At 32.8% G+C, this 12,447-nt stretch overlaps 1 protein-coding gene across 1 annotated transcript; it reads right to left on the bottom strand.

Annotated features, from left to right (window-relative positions):
- Nucleotides 1-2,317: 2,317 nt before the first annotated feature.
- On the bottom strand, nucleotides 2,318-12,444 carry LOC106053382 (26S proteasome non-ATPase regulatory subunit 5-like). The gene is made up of 8 exons (XM_056041825.1): nucleotides 12,220-12,444; nucleotides 9,394-9,538; nucleotides 9,099-9,231; nucleotides 8,203-8,306; nucleotides 5,535-5,787; nucleotides 5,198-5,386; nucleotides 4,864-4,973; nucleotides 2,318-3,465 (listed from the first exon to the last, which is right to left on the bottom strand). The coding sequence occupies exons 1-8, from the start codon at nucleotides 12,402-12,404 to the stop codon at nucleotides 3,070-3,072; spliced, it is 1,515 nt and encodes a 504-aa protein (XP_055897800.1). The 5' UTR covers nucleotides 12,405-12,444; the 3' UTR covers nucleotides 2,318-3,069.
- Between the last annotated feature and the right edge of the window lie 3 nt (nucleotides 12,445-12,447).

Below are 12,447 nucleotides of genomic sequence, written 5' to 3'. Positions count from 1 at the left end.
CGAATAAAATTTAACGATTTAAAATATGTGCATGGCTAGACCATGGCTAGACTAGATCTAGTTGTTTTTTTTTGTGCGTTCTTTAGATCTAGATCTAAATCTAGATCTTTTTTTTTTTTTTTGCTTTCATTTTTTTAGCATAAATACATAGATCTAGATCTGGGTCTAGATCTATTTGTAATCTAAATCTATCTGGTCGTGCGGTATGCGCGTTGAACAGTCGTTTGGACTTAACGATGGCTCGGGATTCAAACCATGCCCGCTCCAAACCTCCGTCCGAAACATGTAAAACAAAAAAAAACAAAAAAAAAAACGATTTGCCAGATTTTAAAAACTTTTTACTTTAATTTTAATATTAAACCTAGATGCATAGTAAATAGGTTTTTAAGTAGCTCTAGATTCTAATCTAGGATGTTAGATTTCAAAAGAATATCTAATAAATCTTATTATCAGCGTAAAGAAAATATAAATTAATAAATCTACATCAAGAGATATGGGCTTTAAGCCTATATGCACTAGTGAGTTAAAAATAAGTAGGTCACATCGGGTCCTAAAAACCCCCTGCAAATTTGCTGTCTTAGTCAAACCGTGACCAATCGTTATAGTAGCTATTGGTCTCCACTGCCCACAGATTGCGATGTCGCAGGTCAGTCTTGAGGCCTACTATAACGACTGGTCTAGGTCTAACTAATGCAGAAAAATAAAAGCAATATTAAACAAGATTACAAAGAGAGTTTGCCTTAAATACAAACTCTGAGGCGGTCCTGTGTTTGCGGTGTGGAAATATCATTAGTATAATTTCAGAAGAACAAGCGGGTTTTAGACATGGTCGCAGCACAACAGAACAAATCCTAAGACTCAGGATACTCAGTGAGAAATACCTTCAGCACCAACATAATCTTTTTAATGTCTTTATTGACTTCAAGAAAGCTTTTGACAGAGTATATGGCATGGGGCCCAAGGGATTGGCGAAAGTGAAGGTGATCTAGTTGTTTTGTAAAGGGGTAATCTCTTATTCAAAGCCTCAAGAAAAAACTTTTCCTTAAGTTATAAGTGTTTGTATACCACATACCAACACGCTGCAGTTCATGCGATGATAACGAAAAACTACTTATTGTTTTAAATTATGTTTCAGTTATACTAAACAGAGTTTTTCTCTTTAAAAAAAGTAAACATTATTTTTTTAAATGTACTAGATCTAGTCGGTATGATAGAACTTAACTTAGCAATACAATTGTACAAAAAAATAAAAATTTATAAAAAATCTAAAACCGTTTGCATAAATGTGTTGAAAATATTTTAACTAGTCATCTCCCTTACTAAAAAGCCTCCCATGCTTGTTACTATTAATAATAATAATAGTTGTAAAAATGGTGCATTTTTATGAAAAACTGCTTGCATCGTTGATTTTAAAAATTAAATTTTTCGCTTTCAGAAAAGAAAAAAGTATCTGTAATATCAGATTTTTGAATGGTCTAAAATATCATGATGTCGGATTTTCAATATCTTTTCTAGCTTACAAGATCTAAATTGGAAGGAAGGACAGACAGACACACAAAAATGCTAAAAATAATATTTAATTTCAACATTTATAAATTTAACAAGTTTAAACTAAAAAAAAATATTCTCATAAATTTTAATCTCTGCACTTTGGTTGTGGGTAAATAGTTTTGATGATGAGAATCCTGTGGATCATGTGATCATAAGGAAATGCACACATTTAAATTGGAAACAATGTAGATATTTATTATAAAATAGTTTTTTGTTGTCATTCTTGTGCAAAAGCAGCTAAGACTTTTAAGTCAATATGTCACACGCAAGAAACAATAGCAAATTTGAGTAATCAACTGAACTAGAAGTATTCTTATTATCTCAAATGTTAATGCATTTAAAATGATGAAAGTAAAAGGCCTATCACCAAAAATAAATATATTTTGGAGTAAGAGCTGAGTTAAATATTAGTATACATGCTGCCTTTCTACAGATGTTTCTTCTTAACAGAAGATAATTGCAGCCTATGCGTATCCATGTGTCATTCTAGTCAGTTTGTTAATTAGAGACTTAAACTCTGCTAAGTTATTTTCCTGTCTGATTCCGGCAATTCATTCCAAGCTCAAATGACACTTGGGGAAAAAGTAGGACTTTAACAAATGATTCTAGTATATGAAATAAGAAATGTATTTGTGTCTTTCAGAGAATTTTATTAAGTTGTATTTTTTGTATTTGTAAAACTTATAAAACAGTAAAAGAATTAAAGAGATACAAATATGGAAGCAAACCATTTAAGTGAACATAGGAAAAAAAACAGAAAATTCAATTTTCAGAATAAGTACAAACATTTAATCATTTTATATTACAAACAGAAATCATATATTTTTTTAAACAAGTGTAACAATTTTTATTTTATTTCATTGTCTTTTAGTAATATCAACATTATTAATATAATGTTAGCCATGTAGAAAAAGCTCTTAAAACAAAAAAAAAAGTAAATCTACATAACATTGAACATAAATAATTTTTAACCCATTCACTCCTATTTCTGGTTTTTAAAAGTAGTTTTTAACTCATAAGCAAAGAGAGATTACTGAAAAGAAATTAAAAGAACAATAAATTTAATTTTACTTTCAATACCTGTAGAAAAAGAAAAAACCTCATATCAACACTCAATTTTATATTGGCCTAATACAATGGGACATCAGCACATTAAATTGAAAAATTAGTAGAAAAAAATGGAAAGCGCTATCTACATTCAGTTTTCACTGGAAAAAACTAAGTAAATCTTCTTAAGAGGGAAAGGAAGAGCTCTTTTTATATAACAGTAAAAAAAAAACTGTTAGTAACTTCCAAATTGCATTTATTATTTCAATATGAGTGAATATGTTAAGGTACAATAGATCTTAAATCCACAAACATTTATATTTTAATACAACTTCAAAGAATACTAAGAAGTAATCAAGATTTAATAAAATGTAAAAAAAAAATTGATTATATAATTTTCAAACCTGCAATGAACACTTTAAAAAAGGACTTTATGGAATTATTTGTTTTTGAACTGCTCAACTCTTTTCACTACTCTCCTTCCATAGCAACTTCTGACTGGGCAAAAACAAAGAATGGACCTTGCTTATAATACTCAATTAATTTCAGTTGGTACGGTCGTCCAAAGTTTTCCACTGTTGTCGGAGAATGCGCCAAAATATCAATCAAATAAAATTTTTCTTCTTTTCCTTCCTTGCTATTTTCTGTAGCTCTGTCCAGAGCATACTCTTTGAACCCAGCAGCATTGTTCATCAACGACTGACCCCATGGAAGCATGGCCAGGTTTTGAAGCAAGCGCAATGCAGGCAGACGATGATCCAGAAATGGTTGCTGAGATAAGGACCAGACAGTTTTGAAAGAGTCTGAAGTGCAAGACTTGAACCATTTTTCAGTAAGGGATAGTAGCTCTACTGTTTGATCCTCTACCTGAAAGTAGATAAGATTATCTGAAACATATAATTAGGCCTATTGAATCAAATAAGTGCAATTTATACAAGAGGAATGTGTATCAAACAAAAAAAAAATAAACTAAAAAAAAAACACCTATGTTTTCTGCAATCGAAAGTTAGTAATTCTTCTTCCTCCAATGCTTACAATACCTTCATAGCCTTCAAGAGCATCTTCCATTATCTTTTTAAGGAAGATGCTGAAAAAAGTTGGCAGCCTTGTCTCACTCCTGTTATGGCACAATTAGGAATTAGGTGTGAAAAGTCATTTGTTAAACAAAAAGGGAAAGTTTTGACTTTGATGTATTAAAAAACATGACTATGATTGGAGGAAGAATAGCCAAAAGTAAACAGACTACTTTTGACAGCTTAAAGGAGAAGCAGGTTTATGAACGTAGAGATTAATTTAGAATGACGACATTCGACGGTTGACATCATTATTATTAAACTTGTTAATCGATATCATTCATCAGCATTGAGCACCTATGTATTGTTAGCCTTTCGCCTGTGTTTTTTCGCTAGTTGATTGTTACTCTTAAATGGGTCTTGTTCACACACAACACAACACAGAGGCGCCAAACATTCCAACTGTGGTTTTAAACCAATCCCTAATGTTGTAGTTGAAGTACGTCACACTAGTGGCCTGCTTATAGAGGTTCTGGATTATTTTTATGATGTACTTATTTACTTTGTACTTTTCCATTGTTGCCCATTTCAAATATATATGCTGATTAATAAACCATCATACTGCCAAACTAAGAATTTGTTGTAGATCCTGGAGAAGAATATTTTGATTAAGAAAACTGATGATTTCATTTGGTTGTAATATATGTGTATATGACATATATTGAAGAGGAGAGAAAAGTCTTCGACTACCTACTGCAACAGCATTGGGAGGACTTTACTTCACCTGTACTGTTCGTCTCTAAATCTAAGTTTTAATTAATGTCTAGTTATTTTAAACTTGTTTCAATGTACAAAAATCTGTTAAACACCCTGATATTTAATGTTATGACTTTTATGCATGTCTAAAAATATAACCTTAAATTTCCTTACAATATATTCATAACTGGAGGCACGGTGGCTGAGCAGTAAAGCACTTGGTTTCTGAACCGAGCTCTGGGGGTTCGAATCCTGGTGAAGAGTGGGACATTTAATTTCGGAATGTTCGGGCACCTCTGAGTCCACCCAACTCTAATGGGTCCTGACATTAGTTGTGGAAAAGTAAATGTGATTGGTTGTTGTGCTGGCCACATGACACTCTTGTTAACCGCAGGCCACAGAAACAGATGACCTTTACATCATCTGCCCTATAGACCACAAGCTCTGAAAGGGGAACATATTCATAACTACATTTCTCTATTAGGTGTATCCTTACCTTCAAATATACAAGATTAGCTAGAGCATGCAGGGCTCTGACTTTGAGGTCAGAAGTACCAGTTTTAAGCAAGCTACCAATGCTGCTAATGCACTCTGTCATAGGATTTCCTGTAAGATGAAATGTTTATGTAAAAAACAAATTGAAAAAGGAAATTCACAGATGTTTATAAATAAAGACAAAAAAAAACAAAACAAGAAAACACTTAAACAAATCTGTTAGTAATTTATGTAGTAAAATGGTCCTTTTTATTTAACATGTTGGTCTGAAATTTTTTTTTTTCTTAACATACCAGGTAAAAAAATATGATATAAAGGCTTTGTTTCCGAATTACCTATTTTCTCCAGTGCTAATTTTCCTTCTGGTTTAAGAGCTATAAATCCAACTGTGTCAAGAGAAACTGCTTTAAGAGTGGGATCATTGCCATCTATACTACTTAGCACCATCCTCACAAAACTATCAAACTTGGATAACACTTCTTTAGGTTCATTTTTGGCAATGCTACCAAAAAACTTAATAAAACCTGTGAGAGTACAATGAAAGATTTATAATGAAGGAACAAAAAAAAGGTAAATAAATCTATAAAGGACAAATGTTCTTTAATAAAACTAAAAAGATTATGAAAAGCAAACTGTTACTTTTCCCAACAAGTTGTCCCTGGTATTACTCACCAGGCAAGAGAAGTCCCATCATGGGATTGTTGTTAAGTCCTACCATCATTTCTTCTAAACGTGAGAGCACGCCCTGTTGATCAAGAAAGATGAGTCCATGTGGACTCAGTGCCAAGTCTGACACCATCTCAATGGCATTTAGCTGCACAAGTATGTCTTCTGACTGTACCTCATTAACAATCTGCTGAATGAGACCTGTAGCCACTGAAGCTTCCAATGCAGATGGATAAGCTTTGCTGAGATCAATAACTATCTGAATTAGAAAAAAAAAAAGGTATTGAATAAAATATGATTTGATATTAAGCTTATCTATGTATAATTAAAAATAAAGTAACTTGGTAAAGTGCTTTCTGAGATGAAGAAGAGCAATGTTCATTTATTCATTGACCAACAGTACATGAAAGTATATAGCCTATGTTATGGTTAATGGTAAGAAAACTTGAATAACTGAATTAAAAACTTAACAAGCAAACATCGTAACAGATGTACCCATAAATATAGTACTGAATAATTCACCATACAAGATGCATATTGTTGGTTTTTATTTGCAATATGCATCAATATCCATAGGTAGAAAATAAAACAACAGATAATTAGTTTATTAGCTTCTATAGACATCTTTTAACAAGGGTATTTTTTGGTAAACCAATTTTCCAAGACTCCCAAACTTGTAAGGTATAACTAAAACAGCACACTTTTTTTCCTTGGCACAGTCTGCAAAAGAGCTCACAGCTCAGCAGCAATAAAGCTGGCTAGAAGAAGAAGAAGAAGTTAGGTATAACTTTGTGTCTTGATTGACTGAGTATATAATCTATTATGAGAAATGAGAATATATTTTAGTAGATTCTTTGTTCTCCTATAAACATAAGAAAAACTCAGCACTGGTAATGCAAGAATTGATTAAAATGTTTTACATGTTTCGGATGTTCCTTCAGAGTTGAAGATAATTACTTCCTAGTCCAAACCTCCCGCAGGACGACGGGGGATGGGAGCGGGCAGGGTTTGAACCCGGGACCATCAATAAATCTGAACGACAGTCCAGCGTGCAAACCGCACGACCAGGCAGCCCTTTTCTCTTGACCAGGTCTTGAAATAGGAATAAGGCATTTTTTAAATAAGCTGTATGAAGTAACTGAAATCTGTTGTGAAGCAAATAAAAAAAAAGATTTTAAGTTGACCAAACTTTTATAAATATATATGGCTTCTTCTGTCTTGGAAGACAATGGATGCGCCCAGATGAGTCACTGGTTTTGGTTTCATCTTGAGACAGGACAAAATCTGATGTGAATAATTATGCCAATTCTGGAGTGGTAGAGCTTGACAAAGTTCATGCATGTATAAGCATCTGTTATAGGGCAGCTTACTTTTTCTTTCTCTTGACTAAGGCAGCTTTAATTCTTTTTCTCTCAGACTGTCTCCATGCTGTCCATCTTGGGCTATCTCTTCCCACATACTTTGGTTAATGGCTGTGGTTCTCATGTCTTGTTTGCAGACATCTCTAGTCTTGGGTGGCCCTTGGTTGTGACTCCCTCCACAAGATCTGCATATAGTATGTCTTTAGGCATTCTATAACCTGATATGCGGGTGACATGTCCGAGCCAGCTTAGTCTTCACTGTGTAAGAAAAGCATAGATGCTGTGCATATTGGCCAGTTTCAAAACGTCCTGATCGGGGACATGATACCTCCAGGAGACAAACATTATGCATTGCAAGCAGCGCAAATGAAAGTTATTTTATCTACGCTCTTGTTACATGTATGTTGACCAGCTCTCACTATCAGCAGGGTTTCTGTCCAGGGCTTTTGCAAGAGAGGATTTGAGCCTCTCAAGCCCTCACTCAAATGGAGTTTGATGATGATGATAATGATCAGAATAGAAGAGAGCTCACAACACAGGCATTGTAGACTAGGACTTTGGTTGCTGTAGTCAGCATGGCTTTTTCCCAGATGCGTTTGCAGAGTTTTGCAATTGCTGCAGAAGCCTTTCCTATTCTTTTTGTCAGATCAGTGTCTAAATCTAGGTTGCTGGTGATTGTTGATTTCTGCACCACCATAAGGAGGAGATTTCCAATATGTATTGCAGGTATTTCTGCAATGCCTTGTGCCAGGATTTTGGTCTTGGAGAGGCTTATTGTAAGGCTAAACTCTTGACAAGCAGCTTCCGAAGCATTCACTAGCCTTTGTAATCCTTCTTGTGAATGAGATATGAGTACCACATTGTCAGCAAACAGATAGGCCATCTCTTTGTTTTGGCTTTAAGACATGCCAGGTTAAAAAAGCTTTCCATCAGATCTACTGTACATATATACTCTATCTTTCAGGTATTTAAAAGCGCCGATGACTACAACTGAGAAGATGACAAATAGTGTTGGAGCCAGAACACATCCTTGTTTTACTCCGCTCCTGATGGAGCATTGCCTAGACTTTTATATCTATAAAGAACAGGAGAATGAATTTCAACTAGCTTAATGGGGTACTAGGATAAAGTTACTTTTCTGAGTAAAATTGTTGATGATAACCAGATATTGAACCTGTAATTATCATAACACTAGACATATTCTAAGGGAATAACTGTTGTTGTAATTAAAATCAAGACCCAACCTGTAATTGCATGTTATAAATTGTTCTGTCATAAAAAAGATTTGTAGCTGAAAAGCATAAAAAACTTGCCTGATAAATTCTAAATCTTGTGACATCATTTTTTCTCATGACAAAAGCAAACTTATTCAGTATTGTTTCACTGTAAAGCAATAGCAAGCCATTTGAATCTTGTCCTGTTAATGATAGTTTAAAATACCAATACTTAACACAAATATAATAAAAAGAAAACAAAAAAAGTGTTTCTCAAGATAAACACTAAGGATTAAAAAATGCTTGGAGGGTTGTCATGGACAATATTCAGTGCAGGGTTGTCATGGACAATATTCAGTGCAGGGTTGTCATGGACAATATTCAGTGCAGGGTTGTCATGGACAATATTCAGGAACAATGTTCATAAAGGAAGTTGTACTAAAAAAAACAAACAAACTTGTTATCTTTCAGATATTTATGAACGACTGAATTTGAGTGACAGACAATATGCTGTAAGAGCAAGAGATGGATATTTTACAGCTTGTAGGCCTAGGTCTGCCATATGGGAGGCACAAACTTATTTAGAGGAATGTGACCACCTTTTGCTGAACATCTGGTACTGGTAAACCCAAACTTTACAACATTTGGCCCATGGAGTGGTAGGTCTCAAACAAAAGCAATTTCATTTGTATATCATTTATAAGTGTTAAGCGACACCTATAATAACCAACCACTTATACTATGCTCAATAAATGTCAAGCATACATGAAAACCTATTTGACTTAATTACATCCTGAAAAACAAGTTAAAAACTTAACTGCACACATAGTAAACCAGGACTTTTTAATAAGCAAACAAGTGAGCATTTTTTTAGACACAATATCCTATCAAAAAATATAGTTACAACTTCTAAATCCATGGAATATTTAGTTGAATAATGATGACTTTACTCTAAATTTAAAATATATTTTGATCACAATAAACAAATGTTAAACCTATTTGAATTAGAATCGACGTTGCCGCTGGGCCAATATTCAGACTGTCTGCTCCAACCTCATCCACAATGGCTTCTACAAGCTCTTTATAATGACTGAACTCAGATGGCTGTTCTTTACTAAGTCTTGAAAGCTTTTAATAGAGTTGTCAAATAAAAAAATATAATTTATCAATCAGTGTGAGATTTTAATATTAAAAAAAAATTAATATTTAAAATAACAAATATGGAATGTACTAAATTAGCGTCATTTGTCCAATAATTATATTTCAGTTTATTTTAACTTCTATATCTACCTGGTGCAGGCACAAAGCTTTGAGAGTTTCATCTGGTAAGTGTAGCCAAGTTAAAAGTTGAGAATGAAAGTTTTCAAGGACTGCAGGGACAGTTAAATTGGTCAGCATTTTGTCCAATATCTCACCACATATCTGCTGTTGTGATCTAAAGGTTCATAGAAAATTAGAAGGTGGTTAAATAAAAAAAAAGAAAGAGAAAAAAAGATGTATTTATTATATAGAGTTGTTAAAAAACATAATGAAGATTCAAGACCAACAAGAACATACTAAACATTATCAAAGCTAAAAAGAAAAACCAATAGGAATAGTTTTGATAAGGTAGGTCTTAATTCTCTTTTGAATGAAGTGAATCATGTCAGTGTGTTTTGCTGTCTATATACTTCAGTTTTCAATATCTCTTCGCAAGATCCAGTTAGGGAGAGGGGGGGGGGATGTCATGTGCGCGTGAGTTTTCTTTGTATTTAATATTGGTGTTTTAGCGTATAGGAAGTAGTTTCTTTTAGGTGCGTTTTGTTGTCTAGAATATTGTGTATGTGTGTGTTTACATCATCCTTAGTTCCCGCAAGAGAGAGAGAGAGAGAGCTTCTGTTGTTGGCTGGTTAGCTAGTTTTCTGTTTACCCATTGTAACGGTGGGTAAGTAATAGTTTTATTAAGGAGAATGATCTTTCGGTACGGGTGTCGCTATTGAAAAGTTCTTTGTTGTAGCGGCATCCCTAGATCTAGGTTTTCTTTTTGTTTCAGGGTATTAGGTTTGGGCTATGGGAAAGATTGTCGCCTTTCCGCCCTTGGAGCTGATCGTAACTATCATGTTGAGGTGTAGGAAGTTATTGGTCTGTAGGGCATTGCGAACCCTGCTTGACTGCGGCACAGCATTTTGAGGTGTGCTATGGCTATTGTAAATAGTTTGATTGTGTGTAATTGCTTTTGTAAATCCCATTAAGACTTCACCATTTTTATCATAATATGTTATCTGTTCATTAAATTGTTAAATTTCCGCTTGGGTTGTTAACTAGTGTAATTTCACTTATTGTTAACATGAATAGTGTTCGTGTTGAGCAATTGCCGTTTATTTACTACCATTTAGTTGACTAACGTTTATTTGGTGCTCGTAGTTCTGTATGTTATTACCTGTTGGTACTTGCTTTATACTGTTCAGGGTGGGGTTACAGGACCGTAATATCATACCCTATCTAAGCAACTAACCCACCTGACAAATCATATGATCTGTCTGAGACTTTAGGGGTAGGTTAAGGGGCAGGTTGTGCTGTCAATAATTATATTGTGTGTTAGAGGTTAGGGGAAAATGGAATCTGTCACCACCTCAAAGTTGGTGCCATAGTGTAGAAACAGAATGAATAGCACAACACCCTGAAGTAGTACAGGAAGAAAACAAATAGCTGTCAACTTGTTGACCTCAGCCAAAACTTTGCAACTTATTAGAAACTTGCATGATTACTCTTATTATGTTGAATAACAATAAATTGCAGATAAATAAGTTGACATTTTTCATCTATTAACTTCTATTTTTCTTCTATTACACTTTTACCATAGTAAAAACAAAACAAAAAAAGGCAAAAATTTAACGCAAATATTTAAATTAATTATTATTATTATGACAACACATTTTAATAAATTTCAAAAAGATCAGTGCATTAATTATTGAATTTAAATACACTTTTTTTTTACATTATGGGGAAATTTTTTGACATTTTTATTTTCCATTATGTTATTTATAGATCTAGATATACATATAAATATGTTTGTTCTATAGCTGATTAGCCTAGTTGGTTAGAGCACTACTTTTGTGCTAATAACGCAAATATGTTGTTGGTTTATTTCCCATACAGGACAATCTTTTTTCCTTTATTTTTCAATCATGTGAAAAGGAAAAATTGAAAATGCAAGGAAAAGAATAGCTTTCTATTTTCCCATTTGAGTGTACATGAAAAATAAAAAATGAATGTTTAATTTACTATATTAGTCTATATAGAATTTATAGAGATATTATGTGAACATTTAATAAAGAAAAAAAAAATATTTTTTTAAAAATTAGTTTATATTACTTGTTTTTCTAAAGTATGGTCATTGGTGAATACAGGTTAATAAAGGCCAGGTCAGCTATAAATATAACATAAAAAACATGCTGGAAAGAATATGTTTATGACTCTGACCTACCTAGAGTGGCTAGAGTCCTAGAGTAGACTAGTAGTAAAGTAGTAGAATGTAGAAATATTAAAATTAAAAATTGAAGTGTATAAATTATTATTATACAACACTGTTCATGAACATGAAAATTAAATAGTAAACTTAGACTTAAACTAGAAATCCAGATAGATCTATATTATTCTATATCTATAAATTTAATAAATTATAAAATATCTTGATGAATCAATCTACTAATCTATCTAGTAATAATCTAGCATTAGAATTACTATGGATTATGAATTAGATATCTAGATTAGATTAGACTTAGTCATTATGAATAGTCAGAGTTAGACTTGTTAGACTAGCTAGAAGTAGAATCTATGATAATGATACTATTACTATGTTTATGTTATGTTCATTGTTCTAGATTATTTATCTAGAAAGAGACTATATAGATCTAGATGATAGATCTAGATAAGTTTTATTAATTATGTAGATCTAGAATCTATATAATAGTATATAGCACTAGATTACTAGATACCGTATACTATAGATCTAGATCTAATACTAGACTAGACTCTAGATCTAGATCTAGTTAATAGTCAAATAATTATAATGTATCATTCATGACAATGCTAATTTGAAAGCGAAAGTAGACATAGGTAACTATAAGGAATTACTTGTCTTGCGTGTTTAAACAGTTAAAAATACTTGTAATTGAAATGCTGGTAACAATCCGTTTTAAATCATTAGAAGGAAGTGTTGCAATTGCTGTTTTCAGCTCATTTAGAATTTCTGTTTTACTTTCGATACTAATGTGACCAAGTCTTTGCACAAGAGAATTTATTGTTGTTTCAACATCCATTTCGAAAAAGTTACACACTTAACAAGATATAGGCAAGTGATAT

The sequence above is a fragment of the Biomphalaria glabrata genome, chromosome 9 (assembly GCF_947242115.1).
Source record: "Biomphalaria glabrata chromosome 9, xgBioGlab47.1, whole genome shotgun sequence".
Lineage (NCBI taxonomy): Eukaryota > Metazoa > Mollusca > Gastropoda > Planorbidae > Biomphalaria > Biomphalaria glabrata.
This window is presented reverse-complemented; position numbering and strand designations above follow the sequence as displayed.

Bases quoted from the DNA above. Each gene is read 5' to 3' on its own strand.
- LOC106053382 (XM_056041825.1), bottom strand. From the start codon at position 12,404: ATGGATGTTGAAACAACAATAAATTCTCTTGTGCAAAGACTTGGTCAC. The intron at 9,232-9,393 runs GTAGATATAGAA...CTCTATTAAAAG, and splicing joins AAGCTTTGTGCCTGCACCAG to CTTTCAAGACTTAGTAAAGA. The intron at 5,788-8,202 runs GCAAGTTTTTTA...TTTCTAATTCAG, and splicing joins CAAGATTTAGAATTTATCAG to ATAGTTATTGATCTCAGCAA.